The sequence below is a fragment of the Bombina bombina genome, chromosome 4 (assembly GCF_027579735.1).
Source record: "Bombina bombina isolate aBomBom1 chromosome 4, aBomBom1.pri, whole genome shotgun sequence".
Taxonomy (NCBI): domain Eukaryota; kingdom Metazoa; phylum Chordata; class Amphibia; order Anura; family Bombinatoridae; genus Bombina; species Bombina bombina.
In genome coordinates this window covers 344,397,831-344,423,929 of record NC_069502.1, presented here as the reverse complement: position 1 = coordinate 344,423,929, position 26,099 = coordinate 344,397,831, and the positions used below count along the sequence as shown (strand labels likewise).

Below are 26,099 nucleotides of genomic sequence, written 5' to 3'. Positions count from 1 at the left end.
TTCTAGTTCATATTTTTGTATGCTTTTTTACTCATTTTTATCACCTCACTTCTTGGCTATCCGTTAAACTGAGTTGTGGGAGGTATATGTATAGGCATTTTGAGGTTTGGGAAACTTTGCCCCTCCTGGTAGGATTGTATATCCCATACGTCACTAGCTCATGGATTCTTGCCAATATGAAAGAAATTAATTTATCAGGTATGTTCTTACATAAATTATGTTTTTTCACCTGTGGTAAATCTATTCTAAGGCTCTGTAAATTCGGTTGTGGGGATTCATCTGCCACCTCCTTTTACAGATCGACATTATCCTCCTCTACCATTACCTCTGCTGATATGTTTCAGTACTGGTTTGGCTCTCTGCTATATGTGGATGGATGTCTTCAGCTAAATACAGGTGAAACTCGAAAAATAAGAATATCGTGCAAAAGTTAATTTATTTCACTATTGCAACTTAAAAGGTGAAACTAATATATGAGATAGACTCATTACATGCAAAGCAAGATAGTTCAAGCCGTGATTTGGCATAATTGTGACGATTATGGCTTACAGCTCATGAGAACCCCAAATCCACAATGTCAGAAAATTAGAATATTACATGCAATCAATAAAACAAGGATTGTACATACCTGTAGAACAATATCGGACCTCTGAAAAGTATAAGCATGCATACTGTATGTACTCAGTACTTGGTTTGGGCCCCTTTTGCAGCAATTACTGCCTCAATGCGGCGTGGCATGGAAGCTATCTGCCTGTGGCACTGCTGAGATGTAATGGAAGGCCAGGATGCTTCAATAGCGGCCTTCAGCTCTTCTGCATTGTTCGGTCTCATGTCTCTCATCTTTCTCTTGGCAATGCCCCATAGATTTTCTATGGGGTTCAGGTCAGGCGAGTTTGCTGGCCAATCAAGCACAGTAATCCCACGGTCATTGAACCAGGTTTTGGTGCTTTTGGCAGTGTGGGCAGGTGCCAAGTGCTGCTGGAAAATGAAGTCAGCATCCCCATAGAGCTTGTCTGCGGAAGGAAGCATGAAGTGCTCCAAAATCTCCTGGTAGATGGCTGCATTGACCCTGGACTTAATGAAGCACAGTGGACCAACACCAGCAGATGACATGGCTCCCCAAATCAACACAGACTGCAGAAACTTCACACTGGACTTCAAGCATCTTGCATTGTGTGCCTCTCCATTCTTCCTCCATACTCTGTGACCTTGGTTTCCAAAGGAGATGCAAAATTTGCTCTCATCAGAAAAGAGGACTTTGGACCACTGAGCAACAGACCAGGTCTGTTTTTCTTTAAGCACAGGTAAGACGCTTCTGACAATGTTTGTTGTTCAGGAGTGGCTTGACAAGAGGAATACGACATTTGAAGCCCATGTCCAGGATCCGTCTGTGTGTGGTGGCTCTTGGGAAAGTCCCCAACACTTTTGAATGGCCTTTTCCTGACAATCCTCTCCAGGCTGCGGTCATCCCTGCTACTTGTGCACCTTTTTCTTCCACACTTTTCCCTTCCACATAACTTTCTATTAATGTGCTTTGATACAACACTTTGGGAACATCCAACTTCTTTTGCAATTACCTTTTGAGGCTTTCCCTCCTTATGGAGGTTGTCAATGATGGTTTTCTGTACAACTGTCAGGTCAGCAGTCATTCCCATGATTGTGATTCCTACTGAACCAGACTGAGAGACCATTTAAAGGCTCAGGAACCATTTGCAGGTGTTATGGCTTAATTAGCTGATTAGATTGGAACACTTTGAGCCTAGAATATTGCACCTTTTCACAATATTCTAATTTTCTGAGATTGTGGATTTGGGGTTTTCATGAGCTGTAAGCCATAATCATCACAATTATGACAAATCATGGCTTGAACTATCTTGCTTTGCATGTAAATGAGTCTATCTCATATATTAGTTTTACCTTTTAAGTTGCATTAGTGAAATAAATTAACTTTTGCACGATATTCTAATTTTTCGAGTTTCACCTGTATATATCTTTTTTTAAGACACTCTCAGCTATGTTTGGCACTTTATATTTTTAAAGTTTTTAAATATATATATTGCATATATTTGCCATGAGTCAGGTCTATGTTTATTTCTTTTTGCAGTCTAACAGTTTCAGCATGGAAAATGATGTTTGGCAGAAATTTATTATAATTTTTTTCTTACCTGACTTTCCAGCTAGTTGTAACTTCGATCTTGTTTTTTCAAATTTTCGCGAGCAAATTAGGCTTGTGAGGGCGCAAAATGTTTCTTTTTATTGCGTCATTCCTGGCACAAATTTTTTTGACACAAAGGTTGCGTTTTTTTGTGATGCGAGTCACGTCATTTCTTGCTTCTTTGTTAACATGAATTTTTCTCAGCATTTGCGTCATCTTTGTTGGCGTAATTTTTGGCGCCAAAAATTGTGTTATATTAAGTCTCTAACCTATTTTGCTCTCTGCTTTCATTTGTTACAGAGGGCTATGATATTTGCTTTTGTTTTTCATATAAGCATTTTTTTCCCATTCCTGAAACTGCTAGTTTGAGGAAATTGGATATTTTGTTTAAATGTTATTTTTTCTTTACATTTTGCAACTGATCCTGCCTCTGATGTTACTGTAGAAACTATACTGATAATGTTTCTGTAGTACATATACATCTAGTGTTTTACCTTTACAGTCTAATGTACATGATATTACTGTTGATATAAAGGTTTATATTGCAAACGATTTAGAGAAGGCTATGACTGCTATTATGCCTTCAAATTAACGTAAATGTTCTCTCCTAACTTCTGATTTATCTATGAAGTTTGTATTGACCGACAGCATACTGTAGTATTTATGCTGATGTTGTTTTCTCTGACTCAGAGGATCCTATTTCATAGATTAATTTTGATAAATCAAACTTTTCAATTGAATGTATTCATTCTTTATTAAGGAAGCATTGTTTACTTTGAGTATTGAGGAATCTAGTCCTCTTGATAAGAAGAATAACAAATGTTTGAATTCTGTTTTTTTAAGCTTCTGAGGTAACTCTTGAAGTTTTTCTTATTTCAGATTCTGTTTATCATATGTTTAGTAAGGATTCTAAATGTAGTGCTTCTTTTTACCTTTCTTCTAGGTTTTAAAAGCTATATCCTTTTCCTATGGCTATTTTAGTGTTTTTAGGTTAAGTCCCTTAAGGTGGGGTTATTTTTTCTCTTGCTGAATGTAATTCTATCCTATAGAAGATATTTCTTCTTTTAGGGATCCTTTAGATTGGAAGTTTTTTTCCTATCTTAAGAGAAGCATATTTACATATTGGCCATATTTTTAAACTCCCATTTCTATGGCTGATGTTGCTGCTTTTTCAACTTTTTGGTTGGACAGTTTAGTTATCAGATCTTGATTTTTCTAAGCATTGTTCTTTTACTTCAACATGCTAATCATTTCATTTACGATGTTGTATTTGATGTCATTTTATCTGATATTACATCTTTGTTTTAGACATTTTTACAAGACAAGTTTTATGGCTTAAATCTCTGATATGGTGTTTATATTTAGATTACTATCTTATTATTTTCGGATAGTATTTTTTAAAGGTTTTCTATTGGATTTTATTATCTCCTCTATTACTGGGGGAAAGGGAGTCTTTTCTGTCCCAAGTTTAGAAATCTAAGGGTAATTTTTTAAACTTCTAATTGTTTTTTCATTCCCCTAAGGCTTCTGGCTCTGATTTAGATTTTTTTCTGAATTTGAATAATTCCAAGCCTTATAATTAAACTAATTTCAGCCCTAAGACTGCATGAAGGTGTAGTCTTTTATCCAGTTCTACTGGTGGTGGTGGTGGTGGTGGTGGGTTGATTCTTTTTCATGTTATAACAAATTCTGTGAAAGTTTAGGTTTTTCTGAAATGTGTTTCAGATTTATAGTTTTCAAGGGTGATGGTTCCAGTTCCTCTGCAGGAACAGAGTTTGGGTTTCTATTAAAATCTATTCTTTGTCCTAATAAAAAAAAAATTGGTTCAGACCAATTCTGGATCTGAAATTTTTATATTGTTTTGTAAGAGTCCTAGTTTTCAAGATGATGACTATAGGGACTATTCTGCCTTTCTGTTTAGCAAGGTTTCTTCATGTCCACAATAGACATACAGGACGCTTATTTTCTATTCTTTCAGACCACTATTGTTTTCTGAGATTCTTATTTCTAGATAAGCATTACCAATTTGTCGCCAATTTAACTTTTTTTTTCAACCTTTTGCGTCGTGCGTCATGCTTGCCGCCAAAAAATTTAGTTTTATTTTACCTCACTTCCTATATGCTCCTTGCCTTCTTTATGCATTTTTTCCCATTCCTGAAACTGCTATATGTGGAAATAAGATATTTTTGTTTAAATTTTATTTTTTCTTTTACATTTTACAAGATGTCTCGATATGATCCTTTCTCAGAAGCTGCTGTAGGAACCATGCTGCCTGAACACAGTTCTACCAAAGCTAAGTGTATCTGTTGTAAGCTAGTGGAGATTATATCTCCAGCTGTAGTATTTAACAGTTGTCATGATAAGCTTTTGCATGCAGAAAAGGTTTCTATTAGTGCTAGTACAGTATCTGTTGTTCCCTCAACATCTAAAGTACATAATATCCCTGTTGATATGATAAAATATATTGCTGATGCGATACAGAAGGCTATGTCTGCTATTCCGCCTTCAAATAAACGTAAAAGGTCTTTTAAAACTTCTCATACTACTGATGGAATTTGTAATGACCGACAACATACTGATATTTCCACCTCTGATGAGGATCTCTCTGACTCAGAAGATCCTACTTCAGACATTAACACTGATAAAACATCTTATCTTTTTAAGGTTGAGTATATTCGTTCCTTGTTAAAAGAAGTGTTGTTAACTTTGAATATTGAGGAGTCCGGTCCACTTGATAATAAATCCAGTAAACATTTAAATTCTGTCTATAAACCTCCTGCGACTACTCCTAAGGTTTTCCCTGTTTCTGATGCTATTTCTGATGTGATTGCTAAGAAATGGTCTAAGCTTGGTACTTCTTTGTTCCTTCTTCAATCTTTAAAAAGTTGTATCCTTTGCCAGTGGCTAAATAAGAGTTTTAGGGAAAAGTCCCTAAGGTTGATGGGGCTATTTCTACTCTTGTTAAGCGTACTACTATTCCTATGGAAGATTGTACGCCTTTTAAGGATCCTTTAGATAGGAATATTGAATCTTATCTAAGGAAAGCTTATTTACATTCTGGCTGTTTTCTCAGACCTGCCATTTCTATGGCTGATGTTGCGGCTGCATCAACTTTTTGGTTGGATAGCTTAGCAGAACGGGAAAAAGATTCTTATTTGTGTAGCATTGTTCGCTTGCTTCAACATGCTAATCATTTTATCTGTGATGCTATTTTTGATATCATCAAGATTGATGTTAAATCTATGTTTTTGGCTATTTTAGCTAGAAGAGCTTTATGGCTCAAATCATGGAATGCTTACATGGTATCTAGGTTGCTATCTCTCTCATTCCAGGGTAATAATTTATTTGGCTCCCAGATGGATTCTATTATTTCCACTATTACTGGGGGGAAGGGAGTTTTTTTGCCCCAAGATAAAAAGTCTAAGGGTAAATCTAAAGATTCTAATCGGTTTCGTTCCTTTAGTCAGAATAGAGAACACAAAACCACTCCTTCCCCTAAGGACTTGGGCTCCAATTGGAAGACATCTTCGAGTTGGAATAAATCCAAGCCTTATAAGAAACCAAAGCCAGACCCCAAGACTATATGAAGGTGCAGCCCGCAATCCAGTTCTACCGGTGGGGGGCAGATTGAAATTATTTCAAGACGTTTTGGCAGGTTCCGTTCAGAATCATTGGATTCAGAATATTGTCTCTCAGGGGTATTGAATAGGTTTCAGAATAAGACCTCCTGTGAGAAGATTTTTTTTCTCTCTCACGTTCCAACAAATCCTGTGTAAACTCAGGCCGATCTGGAGCTTTCAGGCGTAATTGTACCAGTTCCACTTCTGGAACAGGGTCTGGGTTTTTATTCAAATCTATTCATTATCCCGAAGAAGGAAAATTCATTCAGACCAGTTCTGGATCTGAAGTTTTTTAATCAATTTGTAAGGGTCTCAACTTTCAAGATGGTGACTATAAGGACTATTCTGCCTTTTGTTCAGCAAGGTCATTACATGTCCTTAATGGACTTACAGGATGCATATCTTCACATTCCGATTCATCCAGACCACTATCGGTTTCTTAGTTTCTCTCTTCTAGACAAGCATTACCAATTTGTTGCTCTTCCATTTGGCCTAACAGCTCTAAGAATCTTTTCAAAGGTTCTCGGTGCCCTTCTATCTGTAATCAGAGAGCAAGGTATTGGGGTATTTCCTTATTTGGACGATATCTTGGTACTAGCTCAATCTTTTTATTTAGCAGAATCTCACACAAATCAACTTGTGTTGTTTCTTTAAAGACATGGTTGGAAGATCAATTTACCAAAGAGTTTCTTGGTTCCTCAGACAAGGGTCACCTTTATAAGTTTCCAGATAGATTCAGTGTCCATGACTCTGTCCTTAACAGACAAGAGACGTTTGAAGTTGGTTTCAACCTGTCTAAACCTTCAGTCTCGATCATTCCCTTCAGTGGCTATGTGCATGGAAATTTTAGGTCTCATGACTGCAGCATCGGACGCGATCCCTTTTGCTCGTTTTCATATGAGACCTCTGCAGCTTGCATGCTGAATCAATGGTGCAGGGATTATACTCGGGTATCACAATTGATATTCTTAAATACCAACACTCAACTCTCTCTGACTTGGTGGTTAGACCATCATCGGATTATTCAAGGGGCCTTTTTTTTTCTTCAGACAGACAATATCACAACTGTGGCATATGTAAATCATCAGGGTGGGACTCTCAGTCCTTTAGCGATGAAAGAAGTATCTTGAATACTTTCTTGGGCGGAATCCAACTCCTGTCTAATTTCTGAAATACATATCCCAGGTGTAGACAATTGGGAAGTGGATTAATTCAGCCGTCAGTCTTTACATCCAGGGGAGTGGTTTCTCCATCCAGATGTATTTTGTCAGATTGTTTAGATGTGGGGTCTTCCTGAAATAGATCTGATGGCTTCCTATTTAAACAAGAAGCTTCCCAGGTACCTTTCCAGGTCCAGGGATCCTCAGGCAGAGATAGTGGATGCGTTAGTTCCTTGGGTTTTACCAACCTGCTTACAATTTTTCCACCTCTAGTTCTTCTTCCAAGGATGATCTCCAAGATTATAATGGAACAATCGCATTTGTTTCTGATAGCACCAGCATGGCCTCAAAGGTTTTGCTATGTGGATCTTGTCTGGATGTCCAGTTGCCAACCTTGGCAACTTCCTTTAAGGCCAGTCCTTCTGTCTCAAGGGCCATTTTTCCATCAGAATCTCAAATCGCTAAATTTGAAGGTATGGAAATTGAATGCTAAGTGCTTAGTCATAGAGGTTTCTCTGATTCGGTGATTAATACTATGCTACAGGCTCATAAGTCTGTTTCAAGGAAGATTTATTATTGTATTTGGAAAGCATATTTTTCATGGTGTTTTTCTCATAAATTCTCTTGGCATTCTTTTAGAATTCCTAGAATTTTACAGTTTCTTCAGGATGCTTTAAATAAAGGTTTGTCTGCAAGTACTTTGAAGGGACAAATCTCTGCTCTTTCTGTTTTATTTCATAAGAAAGATTGCTAATCTTCCTGACATTCACTGTTTTGTTCAGGCTTTGGTTCGTATCAAGCCTGTTATTAAATCAATCTCTCCTCCTTGGAGTCTTAATTTGGTTTTGAAGGCTTTGCAGGCTCCTCCTTTTGAGCCTATGCATTCTTTGGATATTAAACTACTTTCTTAGAAAGTGTTGTTCCTTTTGGCTATCTCTTCTGCTAGAAGAGTTTCTGAATTGTCTGCTCTCTTGCCAGTCTCCTTTTCTGATTTTCCATCAGGATAAAGCTGTTTTGCGGACTTCGTTTAAATTTCTTCCTAAGGTTTTGAATTCTAACAATATTAGTAGGACAATAGTTGTTCCCTCTTTGTGTCCTAATCCTAAGAATGCTCTTGAAAGATCTTTACATTCTTTAGATGCTGTAAGAGCTTTGAAATACTATTTCTTTGGCATTTTGGTTAAAGCTTTCGATTTACAAGGCTTATTTGGAGGCGAGACAGTCTCCGCCTCAGAGAATTACAGCTCATTCTACTAGATCAGTCGCCTCTTCTTGGGCTTTTAAGAATGAAGCTTCAGTTGATCAGATTTGCAAAACAGCAACTTGGTCTTCTTTGCATACATTTACAAAATTTTACCATTTTGATGTATTTGCTTCTTCAAAAGCAGTCTTTGGTAGAAAAGTTCTTCAGGCAGCTGTCTCAGTTTGATTCTTCAACTTATGATTTAAGTTTTTTATGAAAGACTTATTTTTTTGTTTGTATTTAATTTTCTCAGTGGAAATAGCTGTTATAATTTTATCCCTCCCTCTCTAGTGACTCTTGTGGACTTTCACATCTTGGGTATTTCTATTCCATACGTCACTAGCTCATGGATTCTTGCCAATTACATGAAAGAAAACATAATTTATGTAAGAACTTACCTGATATTCATTTCTTTCATATTGGCAAGAGTCCATGAGGCCCACCCTTTTTATGGTGGTTATGATTTTTTGTATAAAAGCACAATTATTTTTCTAGTTCATATTTTTGTATGCTTTTTTACTCATTTTTATCACCTCACTTCTTGGCTATCCGTTAAACTGAGTTGTGGGAGGTATATGTATAGGCATTTTGAGGTTTGGGAAACTTTGCCCCTCCTGGTAGGATTGTATATCCCATACGTCACTAGCTCATGGATTCTTGCCAATATGAAAGAAATTAATTTATCAGGTATGTTCTTACATAAATTATGTTTTTTCACCTGTGGTAAATCTATTCTAAGGCTCTGTAAATTCGGTTGTGGGGATTCATCTGCCACCTCCTTTTACAGATCGACATTATCCTCCTCTACCATTACCTCTGCTGATATGTTTCAGTACTGGTTTGGCTCTCTGCTATATGTGGATGGATGTCTTCAGCTAAATACAGGTGAAACTCGAAAAATAAGAATATCGTGCAAAAGTTAATTTATTTCACTATTGCAACTTAAAAGGTGAAACTAATATATGAGATAGACTCATTACATGCAAAGCAAGATAGTTCAAGCCGTGATTTGGCATAATTGTGACGATTATGGCTTACAGCTCATGAGAACCCCAAATCCACAATGTCAGAAAATTAGAATATTACATGCAATCAATAAAACAAGGATTGTACATACCTGTAGAACAATATCGGACCTCTGAAAAGTATAAGCATGCATACTGTATGTACTCAGTACTTGGTTTGGGCCCCTTTTGCAGCAATTACTGCCTCAATGCGGCGTGGCATGGAAGCTATCTGCCTGTGGCACTGCTGAGATGTAATGGAAGGCCAGGATGCTTCAATAGCGGCCTTCAGCTCTTCTGCATTGTTCGGTCTCATGTCTCTCATCTTTCTCTTGGCAATGCCCCATAGATTTTCTATGGGGTTCAGGTCAGGCGAGTTTGCTGGCCAATCAAGCACAGTAATCCCACGGTCATTGAACCAGGTTTTGGTGCTTTTGGCAGTGTGGGCAGGTGCCAAGTGCTGCTGGAAAATGAAGTCAGCATCCCCATAGAGCTTGTCTGCGGAAGGAAGCATGAAGTGCTCCAAAATCTCCTGGTAGATGGCTGCATTGACCCTGGACTTAATGAAGCACAGTGGACCAACACCAGCAGATGACATGGCTCCCCAAATCAACACAGACTGCAGAAACTTCACACTGGACTTCAAGCATCTTGCATTGTGTGCCTCTCCATTCTTCCTCCATACTCTGTGACCTTGGTTTCCAAAGGAGATGCAAAATTTGCTCTCATCAGAAAAGAGGACTTTGGACCACTGAGCAACAGACCAGGTCTGTTTTTCTTTAAGCACAGGTAAGACGCTTCTGACAATGTTTGTTGTTCAGGAGTGGCTTGACAAGAGGAATACGACATTTGAAGCCCATGTCCAGGATCCGTCTGTGTGTGGTGGCTCTTGGGAAAGTCCCCAACACTTTTGAATGGCCTTTTCCTGACAATCCTCTCCAGGCTGCGGTCATCCCTGCTACTTGTGCACCTTTTTCTTCCACACTTTTCCCTTCCACATAACTTTCTATTAATGTGCTTTGATACAACACTTTGGGAACATCCAACTTCTTTTGCAATTACCTTTTGAGGCTTTCCCTCCTTATGGAGGTTGTCAATGATGGTTTTCTGTACAACTGTCAGGTCAGCAGTCATTCCCATGATTGTGATTCCTACTGAACCAGACTGAGAGACCATTTAAAGGCTCAGGAACCATTTGCAGGTGTTATGGCTTAATTAGCTGATTAGATTGGAACACTTTGAGCCTAGAATATTGCACCTTTTCACAATATTCTAATTTTCTGAGATTGTGGATTTGGGGTTTTCATGAGCTGTAAGCCATAATCATCACAATTATGACAAATCATGGCTTGAACTATCTTGCTTTGCATGTAAATGAGTCTATCTCATATATTAGTTTTACCTTTTAAGTTGCATTAGTGAAATAAATTAACTTTTGCACGATATTCTAATTTTTCGAGTTTCACCTGTATATATCTTTTTTTAAGACACTCTCAGCTATGTTTGGCACTTTATATTTTTAAAGTTTTTAAATATATATATTGCATATATTTGCCATGAGTCAGGTCTATGTTTATTTCTTTTTGCAGTCTAACAGTTTCAGCATGGAAAATGATGTTTGGCAGAAATTTATTATAATTTTTTTCTTACCTGACTTTCCAGCTAGTTGTAACTTCGATCTTGTTTTTTCAAATTTTCGCGAGCAAATTAGGCTTGTGAGGGCGCAAAATGTTTCTTTTTATTGCGTCATTCCTGGCACAAATTTTTTTGACACAAAGGTTGCGTTTTTTTGTGATGCGAGTCACGTCATTTCTTGCTTCTTTGTTAACATGAATTTTTCTCAGCATTTGCGTCATCTTTGTTGGCGTAATTTTTGGCGCCAAAAATTGTGTTATATTAAGTCTCTAACCTATTTTGCTCTCTGCTTTCATTTGTTACAGAGGGCTATGATATTTGCTTTTGTTTTTCATATAAGCATTTTTTTCCCATTCCTGAAACTGCTAGTTTGAGGAAATTGGATATTTTGTTTAAATGTTATTTTTTCTTTACATTTTGCAACTGATCCTGCCTCTGATGTTACTGTAGAAACTATACTGATAATGTTTCTGTAGTACATATACATCTAGTGTTTTACCTTTACAGTCTAATGTACATGATATTACTGTTGATATAAAGGTTTATATTGCAAACGATTTAGAGAAGGCTATGACTGCTATTATGCCTTCAAATTAACGTAAATGTTCTCTCCTAACTTCTGATTTATCTATGAAGTTTGTATTGACCGACAGCATACTGTAGTATTTATGCTGATGTTGTTTTCTCTGACTCAGAGGATCCTATTTCATAGATTAATTTTGATAAATCAAACTTTTCAATTGAATGTATTCATTCTTTATTAAGGAAGCATTGTTTACTTTGAGTATTGAGGAATCTAGTCCTCTTGATAAGAAGAATAACAAATGTTTGAATTCTGTTTTTTTAAGCTTCTGAGGTAACTCTTGAAGTTTTTCTTATTTCAGATTCTGTTTATCATATGTTTAGTAAGGATTCTAAATGTAGTGCTTCTTTTTACCTTTCTTCTAGGTTTTAAAAGCTATATCCTTTTCCTATGGCTATTTTAGTGTTTTTAGGTTAAGTCCCTTAAGGTGGGGTTATTTTTTCTCTTGCTGAATGTAATTCTATCCTATAGAAGATATTTCTTCTTTTAGGGATCCTTTAGATTGGAAGTTTTTTTCCTATCTTAAGAGAAGCATATTTACATATTGGCCATATTTTTAAACTCCCATTTCTATGGCTGATGTTGCTGCTTTTTCAACTTTTTGGTTGGACAGTTTAGTTATCAGATCTTGATTTTTCTAAGCATTGTTCTTTTACTTCAACATGCTAATCATTTCATTTACGATGTTGTATTTGATGTCATTTTATCTGATATTACATCTTTGTTTTAGACATTTTTACAAGACAAGTTTTATGGCTTAAATCTCTGATATGGTGTTTATATTTAGATTACTATCTTATTATTTTCGGATAGTATTTTTTAAAGGTTTTCTATTGGATTTTATTATCTCCTCTATTACTGGGGGAAAGGGAGTCTTTTCTGTCCCAAGTTTAGAAATCTAAGGGTAATTTTTTAAACTTCTAATTGTTTTTTCATTCCCCTAAGGCTTCTGGCTCTGATTTAGATTTTTTTCTGAATTTGAATAATTCCAAGCCTTATAATTAAACTAATTTCAGCCCTAAGACTGCATGAAGGTGTAGTCTTTTATCCAGTTCTACTGGTGGTGGTGGTGGTGGTGGTGGGTTGATTCTTTTTCATGTTATAACAAATTCTGTGAAAGTTTAGGTTTTTCTGAAATGTGTTTCAGATTTATAGTTTTCAAGGGTGATGGTTCCAGTTCCTCTGCAGGAACAGAGTTTGGGTTTCTATTAAAATCTATTCTTTGTCCTAATAAAAAAAAAATTGGTTCAGACCAATTCTGGATCTGAAATTTTTATATTGTTTTGTAAGAGTCCTAGTTTTCAAGATGATGACTATAGGGACTATTCTGCCTTTCTGTTTAGCAAGGTTTCTTCATGTCCACAATAGACATACAGGACGCTTATTTTCTATTCTTTCAGACCACTATTGTTTTCTGAGATTCTTATTTCTAGATAAGCATTACCAATTTGTCGCCTGTCCTTTTGGGCTAGCGGCAGCTCAGAGATTCTTTTCAAAGATTCTTGGTGCCCTTCTATCTGTATTCAGAGAGCAGGGTATTGCGGTGTTTCTTTATTTAGATGATATTTGGTACTAGCTTTAATCGTTTCATTCAGCAGAATCTCACTTGAAACAACTAGTGTGGTTTCTTCAAGACATGGTTGGAGGATCAATTTACAAGTGTTTTTTGATTCCTTAGACAAGGGTCACCTTTTTAGGTTTCCAGATGGATTTTAGTATCTTTGGTTCTTTCTCTGATAGACTAGAAACAAATGAAGTTAATTTTCCTATCTTAAGAGAAGCATATTTACATATTGGCCATATTTTTTAAACTCCCATTTCTATGGCTGATGTTGCTGCTTTTTCAACTTTTTGGTTGGACAGTTTAGTTATCAGATCTTGATTTTTCTAAGCATTGTTCTTTTACTTCAACATGCTAATCATTTCATTTACGATGTTGTATTTGATGTCATTTTATCTGATATTACATCTTTGTTTTAGACATTTTTACAAGACAAGTTTTATGGCTTAAATCTCTGATATGGTGTTTATATTTAGATTACAATCTTATTATTTTCGGATAGTAATTTTTAAAGGTTTTCTATTGGATTTTATTATCTCCTCTATTACTGGGGGAAAGGGAGTCTTTTCTGTCCCAAGTTTAGAAATCTAATTGTTTTTTCATTCCCCTAAGGCTTCTGGCTCTGATTTAGATTTTTTTCGGAATTTGAATAATTCCAAGCCTTATAATTAAACTAATTTCAGCCCTAAGACTGCATGAAGGTGTAGTCTTTTATCCAGTTCTACTGGTGGTGGTGGTGGTGGTGGTGGGGGGGGGGGGTTGATTGACTTTATATCTGGGGGAGTGCTCTCCATCCATATGTGTTTTTTTCATCTTCAACAGATGTGGGGTCTTCCAGCAATAGATCTGATGGTCTCTCACCTAAACAAGAAGCTTTCCAGATACCTTTCCAGGTCCAAAGATCCTCAGGCGGAAATGGTGGATGCTCTAGCAGTTCCTTGGTTTTTACCAACCTGCTTACATTTTTCTGCCTCTGGTTCTTTTTCCAATGGTGATCTCCAAGATCATAATGGAACGATCTTATGTGTTTCTGATAGCACCAGCTTGGCCTCTCAGGTTTCGGTATGCGGACCTTTTTCAGAATGTCCAGTTGCCAGCCTTGGCCACTTCCTTTAAGGTCAGACCTTCTGTTTCAGGGGCTGTTTTTTTCCATCAGGATCTCAAATCTCTAAATTTGAAGGCATGGAAATTGAACACTTAAGTGCTTAGTCATAGAGGTTTCTCTGACTCAGTTATTAGCACTATGATACATGTTCAACTCATGGATATTGTTGGCATTCTTTTAGAATTCCTAGGATTTTACAGTTTCTTCAGGATGGTTTGGATAAAGGTTTTGTCTGCAAATACTTTGAAAGGACAAATTTTTTTTTTTTCTCTTTTATTTCATAGAAAGATTGCTAATGTCAGTATATTTATAAGAATCTTTAGTAGTGCTATCCAAATAATATATCAGTTTATGGCAGGGCTATAATACAATACATTTAATAATTATCCTTTAAAAATATCAACCCTCAATCAATATGCATCTTCTAGAAACCATAAAATTAATATAAATACCTGAATTCTTTTTATTTAGTTAATATCTATGAACATATTGGAATATATTTGTAGGAACCAGAATATGAAACAATATTATACACGTTAAAACTATTAAGATATGCTATACTTCTTACCAAGCTCATAAAAGTTTACCTTTAAAGCTAGCTTGATTTACAAATAGCCTTTCATTCAAATTAACACAATGAGACTAAAATATCACAGTGAGACTTAAAATAACAGCTACTAATATTCAGCAATACAATTAACAGTGCTAATAAACAATAGAACAATATATATTCAGCTATTTAGCTACACTTTATCCTAATACAATTTTAATTTAAAACATCAGAAATTGCACAGATAAATTACTTAGCCTACAAGATACAAATTTGACACTATACAGGGCTATGGATACCAGTTTTAAGATACTGAGTGTTCATTTAAATCTGTTAATTGCAATTTGACTATGATATTACCAATAACCTTTGTTTAAAATATTAAAAGTTAGGACAATCATACATCACCAGTTTGAACCAAATTGTATTTCAGTCTTTTCCAAATATCTTTAGATCTCCTCATTTGAAGGAAAGTTATTTTGCATAGATCAAGGTTAGTTTTAGCTCCTTGCTTTAAATGACTGTGTTCGAAGTATGGCCGCCAGTTATCAATCACCAGTCTAAGCAAATCACAAAAATACTGTCCTCTCTTACATTTAACTTTCCTGTTATATAATCATTGGAGATCTGGTTTGGTTACGCCCACGTGCTGGTCCCTTCTCATTGGTTCACCCTGTGAATGTATGTTGCCAAGGAGATGCATCCTTGCAACAACCAATCATTTCTTGGTTGCAATTCTCGCATCATAACACCGGGGGCAGCGTGACAAAACAACACGGCTTCATTCTTAACATTTCTAGCATTTAAAATATTTCTTTAAAATGTGTAATAACTGCCATAATTTCCTTACATTAATAAGTTCACAATATCAATCGCAGATGGGGCAGTATCACATCACCTCTCTGATCATTTTGATATGAAACATCATGTGTCTAACATTATATTATATTAAAGTAATTTATCCTGTTAATTATTCTGAAATTAATGGCATTTATACATCTAATATGGTATTCATGCAAATACAGCATGTTTCACATTTCCAACCAGTTCTGCATGCATGAGATTCTCCAGGGTCCATCTGAAATAAAATAAGTCATTGATTTATTTATTTTTTAGTTCCATAAATATTCTTAAAATAATACAGATGTTAAGACATTTAATGCTTTATATATATATATATATACATTCTGACAAATACATTCAAATATGTCTATTTGCTGTATTTTTAGCAAATTTCAAAGCAACATTTCCACGTGTGCTTTTTAGCTGGTCAAATTTTTTTATTGCCTCAATAATACAAACAGGGACTAATTAATACGTCTATGCTAATCACTGTGTATTCAGAATTTTACCTGTTTATCCAGTTCATAGGCCCAGAATGTGTCTCCATGCACAGCAGGAATCATTTTACAAATCTGTGTTAATTATCAGTTCCTTTTTAAACAAATTTTTCTTCCTTGAAGTTTTTACCTCCAGTTAGGGAGCAAATGCTGCGTTTTAAAGTTCCTAGAGACATGTCTGTATTTAGTATTGAGATGTGTATTCAAATTGTGGGGGTTTTGTGAATCAAATCCTGACATCAGAATTTCAGCCCTATTTCAGTAATACCTGATAAAAATGTGGTTTCATACATTAACACATTCCCCTGCCCTATTTACATATATCTATGTTAGTACATATATATATATATATATATATATATATATATATATATATATATATATATATATATACATACATATATATACATACATATATACATATATATATATATATATATATATATATATATAAATGTCATTTACCTGTACCCTGACATAATTCCCCCTTTCAAATTCAAATATATGTAGGACACATGTATTTGGATTGGATCAAAGTCAGTGGTACTCGGCGAGGATGTTGGCCGTATACATCATAGACAGCCTTCTATGTAGAAAGTCCGTCATTTTTTAGCCTTCATGCTTATCAGCTACGCATTTTTAAACTACAGTATGTCTTTAGCGCATTTGGGGATATGACACTTCATTCTCCCTCTATGACTTGTAGTTGGGATCTAGGATGACATGCTCGCAATTGATTGATATGGACCCATTTATCTATGAAACTTTAATTTTTGCCTAAAGTTGTGAATTCTAACATCATCAATAGTAAAATTGTTCCTTTTTTGTGTCCTAATCCTAAGATTACTCTTGAAATATCTTTACATTTTTGGGATGTGGTAAGATCTTTGAAATATTATGTTGTGGCTACTTAAGATTTCAGAAAGACTTCTAGTCTATTTTTTTATTTTTTCTGGCTCCAGGAAAAGTCAGAAAGCCTCTGTTATTTCTCTGTTTCTTTTGGTTAAAACTTTAGATTCACAACGCTTATGTGGAGGCAGGGCAAATTACAGATGATAGTCATTTTATATTTGGATGTTGTCTTAGATGTCTAATGTTTGTTAATCAGGTATATAATTTTAGCCCGTGCCAGATCATGTTGTTATCTCTTTCCAGCAGGCAAGCATACCAGTGTCTTGTTAGTGTTTAGTGCCTCCTCCATGGTTCAGCTGTTTAAACTATTTGTATAAATCTGACCCTACTGTTAAGGCTGATTGTTTTGGGCCCAACAGTACAAAAGTTTTAGCAGTTCTAAGAGTAGCCACTTAGCCCTTGGATGTGATACTTTTCTGCAAGCCCCTTTGTAAACAGTCCTCTAAGCAATTTTACCCTATACTACAAATATAGTTTAATATCGGCACTCTCAGAATGTCTCAATTAGTACTAATCTTCTTTTGGTTTAATCACTTTATAATTGCTAGTGTTGTATAAAATTGAGGTTTACTCGGATTGGAATCCAAAAGTCTTTCCTGACTTTCAATTGCCTTCTTATACTTTCATTGTCTTACTATATGTACAATGGGGTACAAGAGTGACCTCCTTATATCATCTGAAAGGCCTTAAAGGGACATTAAACACTAAATACATGCTAGATAGAATGATGCATTCAAAGAAAAGATTAGTCCATGACTAACATGTAGATGTATTTTTTTAAAGTTTCATTAGTTGTTTAAAAAGTGACAAAATAAGTGTAAAGTTTTAGTGTCTATAAAACACTGGGAGCTGCCATGTTGTAACTTGTGTTACCTTCTCTGCTGTGGCCAATTAGGGACAGTTATACATAGGTCAGGTCACTAGAGTGTGCAGCCAATGGTTGTGCTGGATTTAACAGTGTTCTGCACTTCCATTTCTAACAGGAACTGAAAAGCTCACAATTTCTCTTGTTAAGTGTATCCAGTCCACGGATCATCCATTACTTGTGGGATATTCTCCTTCCCAACAGGAAGTTGCAAGAGGATCACCCACAGCATAGCTGCTATATAGCTCCTCCCCTAACTGCCATATCCAGTCATTCTCTTGCAAATCTCAACAAAGATGGACGTAGTAAGAGGAGAGTGGTGTATTATAGTTAGTTTCTTAACTTCAATCAAAAGTTTGTTATTTTTAAATGGTACCGGAGTGTACTGTTTTATCAAAGGCAGCATTAGAAGAAGAATCTGCCTGTGATTTCTATGATCTTAGCAGAAGTAACTAAGATCCATTGCCGTTCTCACATATTCTGAGGAGTGAGGTAACTTCAGAGAGGGAATGGCGTGCAGGTTTTCCTGCAATAAGGTATGTGCAGTAAACATATTTCTAGGGATGGAACTTGCTAGAAAAATGCTGCTGATACCGGATTAATGTAAGTTAAGCCTAAATGCAGTGATTTAATAGCGACTGGTATCAGGCTTATTAACAGAGATACATACTCTTATAAAAGTGTAATATAAAACGTTTGCTGGCATGTTTAATCGTTTTTATATATGCTTTGGTGATAAAACTTATTGGGGCCTAGTTTTTTCCACATGGCTGGCTTTATTTTTGCCTAGAAACAGAGGCTTTCCACTGTTATAGTATAAAAGTTACAGTTGGTGCAGTTAAAATTACAAACTGTGACATTTAGCTTCCCTCAGCAGTCCCCTGCATGCTATAGGACATCTCTGATGGGCTCAAAAGGCTTCAAAAGTAGGAGCTGTGGCAGTTGTTATGACTGTTTAAAAAACATATTTTTCATTTTGTTAATCTGTTTTTTGTATTAAGGGGTTAATCATCCATTTGCAAGTGGGTGCAATGCTGTGCTAACTTGTTACATACACTGTAAAAACTTTGTTAGTGTAACTGCCTTTTTTCACTGTTATTTCAAATTTTGCCAAAATTTGTTTCTCTTAAAGGCACAGTAACGTTTTTTATATTGCTTGTTAACTTTGTTTAAAGTGTTTTCCAAGCTTGCTAGTCTCATTGCTAGTCTGTACAAACATGTCTGACACAGAGGAAACTACTTGTTCATTATGTTTAAAAGCCATGGTGGAGCCCCATAGGAGAATGTGTACTAAATGTATTGATTTCACCTTAAACAGTAAAAATCAGTCTTTATCTATAAAAGAATTGTCACCAGAGGGGTCTGTCGAGGGGGAAGTTATGCCGACTAACTCTCCCCACGTGTCGGACCCTTCGCCTCCCGCTCGAGGGACGCACGCTAATATGGCGCCAAGTACATCAGGGATGCCCATAGCGATTACTTTGCAGGACATGGCTGCAATCATGAATAATACCCTGTCACAGGTATTAGCCAGATTGCCTGAATTGAGAGGCAAGCGCGATAGCTCTGGGGTTAGACGAGATACAGAGCGCGTAGATGCTGTAAGAGCCATGTCTGATACTGCGTCACAATATGCAGAACCTGAGGACGGAGAGCTTCAGTCTGTGGGTGACGTCTCTGAATCGGGGAGACCTGATTCAGAGATTTCTAATTTTAAATTTAAGCTTGAGAACCTCCGTGTGTTACTTGGGGAGGTATTAGCTGCTCTGAATGACTGTGACACAATTGCAGTGCCAGAGAAATTGTGTAGGCTGGATAAATACTATGCAGTGCCGGTGAGTACTGATGTTTTTCCAATACCTAAAAGGCTTACAGAAATTATTAGTAAGGAGTGGGATAGACCCGGTGTGCCCTTTTCCCCACCTCCTATATTTAGAAAAATGTTTCCAATAGATGCCACTACACGGGACTTATGGCAGACAGTCCCTAAGGTGGAGGGAGCAGTTTCTACTTTAGCAAAGCGTACCACTATCCCGGTTGAGGACAGTTGTGCTTTTTCAGATCCAATGGATACAAAATTAGAGGGTTACCTTAAGAAAATGTTTATTCAACAAGGTTTTTATTTTACAGCCCCTTGCATGCATTGCGCCTGTCACTGCTGCGGCGGCGTTCTGGTTTGAGGCCCTGGAAGAGGCCATCCATACAGCTCCATTGACTGAAATTATTGACAAGCTTAGAACACTTAAGCTAGCTAACTCATTTGTTTCTGATGCCATTGTTCATTTGACTAAACTAAAGGCTAAGAATTCCGGATTCGCCATCCAGGCGCGTAGGGTGCTATGGCTTAATTCCTGGTCAGCTGATGTGACTTCAAAGTCTAAATTACTTAACATTCCTTTCAAGGGGCAGACCTTATTCGGGCCTGGTTTGAAAGAAATTATTGCTGACATTACTGGAGGTAAGGGTCATACCCTTCCTCAGGACAGGGCCAAATCAAGGGCCAAACAGTCTAATTTTCGTGCCTTTCGAAATTTCAAGGCAGGTGCAGGATCAGCTCCCTCTACTTCAAAACAAGAGGGAACTTTTCCTCAATCTAAGCAGGCCTGGAAACCTACCCAGTCCTGGAACAAGGGCAAGCAGGCCGAAAGCCTGCTGCTGCCTCCAAGACAGCATGAAGGAGCGGCCCCCTATCCAACAACGGATCTAGTAGGGGGCAGACTCTCTCTCTTCGCCCAGACGTGGGCAAGAGATGTTCAGGATCCCTGGGCGTTGGAGATCATATCTCAGGGATATCTTCTGGACTTCAAAGCTTCTCCCCCACAAGGGAGATTTCACCTTTCAAGATTATCTGCAAACCAGATAAAGAAAGAGGCATTCCTAAGCTGCGTGCAAGACCTCCTTGTAATGGGAGTGATCCATCCAGTTCCGTGGACGGAACAAGGACAGAGGTTTTATTCAAATCTGTTTGTGGTTCCCAAAAAAGAGGGAACCTTCAGACCAATTTTGGATCTAAAGATCCTAAACAAATTCCTCAGAGTTCCATCATTCAAGATGGAAACTATTCTAACCATTTTACCCATGATCCAAGAGGGTCAGTACATGACCACAGTGGACTTAAAGGATGCCTACCTTCACATTCCGATCCACAAGAATCATCATCGGTTCCTGGGGTTTGCCTTTCTAGACAGGCATTACCAGTTTGTAGCTCTTCCATTCGGGTTGGCTACAGCCCCAAGAATTTTTACAAAGGTTCTGGGCTCACTTCTGGCGGTTCTAAGACCGCGAGGCATAGCGGTGGCTCCTTACCTAGACGACATCCTGATACAGGCGTCAAGCTTTCAAATTGCCAAGTCTCATACAGAGATAGTTCTGGCATTTCTGAGGTCGCATGGGTGGAAAGTGAACGAATAAAAGAGTTCTCTATCTCCTCTCACAAGGGTTTCCTTCCTAGGGACTCTGATAGATTCTATAGAAATGAAAATTTACCTGACGGAGTCCAGGTTATCAAAACTTCTAAATGCTTGCCGTGTTCTTCACTCCATTCCACGCCCCACGGTGGCTCAGTGCATGGAAGTAATCGGCTTAATGGTAGCGGCGATGGACATAGTGCCATTTGCGCGCCTGCATCTCAGACCGCTGCAATTATGCATGCTCAGTCAGTGGAATGGGGATTACACAGATTTGTCCCCTCTACTAAATCTGGATCAGGAAACCAGAGATACTCTTCTCTGGTGGTTATCTCGGGTCCATCTGTCCAAAGGTATGACCTTTCGCAGGCCAGATTGGACCATTGTAACAACAGACGCCAGCCTTCTAGGTTGGGGTGCAGTCTGGAACTCCCTGAAGGCTCAGGGTTCATGGACTCAGGAGGAGAAACTCCTCCCAATAAATATTCTGGAGTTAAGAGCAATATTCAATGCTCTTCTAGCTTGGCCTCAGTTAGCAACACTGAGGTTCATCAGATTTCAGTCGGACAACATCACGACTGTGGCTTACATCATCCATCAAGGGGGGACCAGGAGTTCCCTGGTGATGTCAGAAGTCTCCAAGATAATTCGCTGGGCAGAGACTCACTCTTGCCACCTATCAGCGATTCATATCCCAGGGGTAGAGAACTGGGAGGCGGATTTTCTAAGTCGTCAGACTTTTCATCCGGGGGAGTGGGAACTCCATCCGGAGGTGTTTGCTCAATTGGTTCTCCGTTGGGGCAAACCAGAACTGGATCTCATGGCGTCTCGCCAGAACGCCAAGCTTCCTTGTTACGGATCCAGGTCCAGGGATCCAGAAGCGGCACTGATAGATGCTCTAGCAGCGCCTTGGTTCTTCAACCTGGCCTATGTGTTTCCACCGTTTCCTCTGCTCCCTCGTCTGATTGCCAAAATCAAACAGGAGAGAGCATCGGTGATATTGATAGCGCCTGCGTGGCCACGCAGGACCTGGTATGCAGACCTAGTGGACATGTCATCCTTTCCACCATGGACTCTGCCTCTGAGACAAGACCTTCTAATACAAGGTCCTTTCAATCATCCGAATCTACTTTCTCTGAGACTGACTGCATGGATATTGAACGCTTGATCCTATCAAAGCGTGGCTTCTCCGAGTCAGTAATTGATACCTTAATACAGGCACGAAAGCCTGTCACCAGCAAAATGTACCACAAGATTTGGCGTAAATATCTTCATTGGTGTGAATCCAAGAATTACTCATGGAGTAGGGTTAGGATTCCTAGGATATTGTCCTTCCTCCAAGAGGGTTTGGACAAAGGACTATCAGCTAGTTTTTTAAAGGGACAGATTTCTGCTCTGTCTATTCTTTTACACAAGCGTCTGGCAGAAGTTCCAGACGTTCAGGCATTTTGTCAGGCTTTAGTTAGAATTAAGCCTGTGTTTAAACCTAGCACACAAACCACCAAAAACAATCAGCGCAACAGTCACTCAGCAAATATATGAATATGTGTATGGGAGATATTAACTAAAGATATATATAGCAATAGAATGGACACAGCACTAAAATAGCACAAAAAATGGCAATAAATATGGATCTAAATATTACTTAATAAAGGTGTTATATCGGTAGCGAATAGTCCAAAATAATAAAAGTCCAAAACAGGTTATAAACTCAAATTGAGAACAGTCTTACTAATACTGAAAGATGGTGTCTGGAGAATTCTTTTTGAAAACGCAGTTGCAGCTGCTTGAAAAACACTGCTTGTCCTGCAGCTGATACACAGTAACTCCAATCCCACAAAAGACAGCGCAATCTGTGAAGGCAAACAGATAGACTCCAATAGTGCAATATTGTATGTAAAAAAACAGCACTTTATTGACAAACACTTTAGCCAGAATACTCACAATATGCGAGATAAAAACATGCACAAAAAGGTATCTTTGTGTAGCGATATAGCCCGGTGATTGTGTGGTCAAAGGAAGCTTGGGAGAAAAGCAGCAGATTTTCCGGTCGGCGTGTGACGTCAACACCCGACAAACAGCTGATCGATGTTTTCCCTTAGTCCCAATACACACAGGCTTGCCGAGCTTGCAGAGCTTGTTGCCTCAACGCGTTTCTCGCCCCCTACTGGGCGCTTTCTCAAGAGGAATAGTGATCTACCGGACTGTCTCTTCCTTGTTAATTTATATCCAGTGCAACAGCACCATCTATCTAAAGAATCAATTATTGCACTTAATATTGGAATAATATTAGATGAAGATTTGTAACCACTCAATATATTATAATAGGATAATATATTGAGTGGTTACAAATCTTCATCTAATATTATTCCAATATTAAGTGCAATAATTGATTCTTTAGATAGATGGTGCTGTTGCACTGGATATAAATTAACAAGGAAGAGACAGTCCGGTAGATCACTATTCCTCTTGAGAAAGCGCCCAGTAGGGGGCGAGAAACGCGTTGAGGCAACAAGCTCTGCAAGCTCGGCAAGCCTGTGTGTATTGGGACTAAGGGAAAACATCGATCAGCTGTTTGTCGGGTGTTGACGTCACACGCCGACCGGAAAATCTGCTGCTTTTCTCCCAAGCTTCCTTTGACCACACAATCACCGGGCTATATCGCTACACAAAGATACCTTTTTGTGCATGTTTTTATCTCGCATATTGTGAGTATTCTGGCTAAAGTGTTTGTCAATAAAGTGCTGTTTTTTTACATACAATATTGCACTATTGGAGTCTATCTGTTTGCCTTCACAGATTGCGCTGTCTTTTGTGGGATTGGAGTTACTGTGTTTAAACCTGTTGCTCCCCCATGGAGATTAAACTTGGTTCTTAAAGTTATTCAAGGGGTTCCGTTTGAACCCCTTCATTCTATTGATATCAAACTTCTATCATGGAAAGTTCTTTTTCTGATGGCTATTTCCTCGGCTCGAAGAGTCTCGGAGTTATCTGCCTTACATTGTGATTCTCCTTATCTGATCTTTCATTCAGATAAAGTAGTTCTGCGTACAAAACCTGGGTTTTTACCTAAGGTGGTTTCAATCAAGAGATTGTTGTTCCATCATTATGCCCTAATCCTTCTTCAAAGAAGGAACGTCTTTTGCATAATCTAGACGTAGTCCGTGCATTGAAGTTTTACTTGCAGGCTACTAAAGATTTTCGCCAAACATCTCACCTGTTTGTTATTTACTCTGGACAGAGGAGAGGTCAAAAGGCCTCGGCAACCTCTCTTTCTTTTTGGCTTCGGAGTATAATCCGTTTAGCATATGAGACTGCTGGACAGCAGCCCCCTGAAAGAATTACAGCTCATTCTACTAGAGCTGTGGCTTCCACCTGGGCCTTTAAAAATTAGGCCTCTGTTGAACAGATTTGCAAGGCTGCGACTTGGTCTTTGCTTCATACCTTTTCAAAATTTTAGAAATTTGATACTTTTGCTTCTTCAGAGGCTGTTTTTGGGAGAAAGGTTCTACAGGCAGTGGTTCCTTCCGTTTAAGTTCCTACCTTGTCCCTCCCATCATCCGTGTACTTTAGCTTTGGTATTGGTATCCCACAAGTAATGGATGATCCGTGGACTGGATACACTTAACAAGAGAAAACATAATTTATGCTTACCTGATAAATTTATTTCTCTTGTAGTGTATCCAGTCCACGGCCCGCCCTGTCCTTTTAAGGCACTGCACCCTATGGTGTCTCCTTTCTCGGCTTGTTTCGGTCGAATGACTGGATATGGCAGTTAGGGGAGGAGCTATATAGCAGCTCTGCTGTGGGTGATCCTCTTTCAACTTCCTGTTGGGAAGGAGAATATCCCACAAGTAATGGATGATCCGTGGACTGGATACACTACAAGAGAAATAAATTTATCAGGTAAGCATAAATTATGTTTTCAGAATGGAATTACAGGCAATGAGGACAAAATAAATAATGAAAGTATATTGCAGAGTTGTTTTATATATACAATTTATCATTTTATATTACCATCTCAAAGTGTATAATGTCCCTTTAAGACAGGCTTCACAAGACATTAAATTCATATATTTCCTTTGTTATAATTATAATTCTGTAAGTTTGTAAGTGACCATTGTATGCACATAAGTCTAATCATATTTCCATGTGTCACTGTGTAACCTGCCTGTTATATTCTTGTCTGTAAACCTCAATAAAAGCAAACAAACAAACCTCAAAACACTAGAACTGTGTCATCTGTTTTCTAGTTGTCATATGTTCGCCTCACCTCAGCAGCATCATATCAGGAACTAACAAGAATTATGGGATGTATGGTTTTGTGACTGAAGTTTTTTCATCAAGGCAAAGCTTAAATCTGTACAATGCTTAAAGGGACATATATTAAGACAGTGCTTATAGCCACTTGGATTAAAATATTTTTTTTATTTTCAGTGCATTACATTGTCTAATAGAAAGTCTAGCTCTGATTATGCTATTTTGACCTTGGTCTTGCCAGGAAACAAATTCTCAAATGTAAACGTGTGTAATCTTTTTTTATTATTTTTATGCTCAGAGCTATAGTTACTGTACATATGCAAATCCTTGGGTTGCTTCGAATTTTGTAACATTTTGAAAATAGTGGAGGTAATAATCATGTGTAAATTTTGAAGAATGGTAACCATATTTTACACATGCATATTGGTTTATCACAGTACAAAATGTAATGTAACTATCCCATTGAATTATTTTGAGCTGTCATACATAAATAGCAGTTATGATTCCTCCTTCTGGCTGCTTTTATGTTGTGAAAACAGCTAAGGAACTTCTATGATAATTATTTATGTTGTTTTCTAATTTTAGGAGCAAACTTTGTGGTCTTGTTTAGCTGCCATGGCTATTGCGAGTAAGGAGATGAAAACAGCAGAAATTGCCTATACTGCAATTGGAGAGGTATGAAAGCAAATTTTGTTACAC

At 37.7% G+C, this 26,099-nt stretch overlaps 1 protein-coding gene across 1 annotated transcript in view; it reads left to right on the top strand.

Annotated features, from left to right (window-relative positions):
- Positions 1-26,099, top strand: part of IFT80 (intraflagellar transport 80) — a 674,979-nt gene that overhangs the window by 577,953 nt on the left and 70,927 nt on the right. The window contains exon 15 of the mRNA XM_053711799.1: positions 25,986-26,075. Coding sequence (XP_053567774.1) covers positions 25,986-26,075 — 90 coding nt within the window. The remainder of the gene's footprint in view (positions 1-25,985; positions 26,076-26,099) is intronic.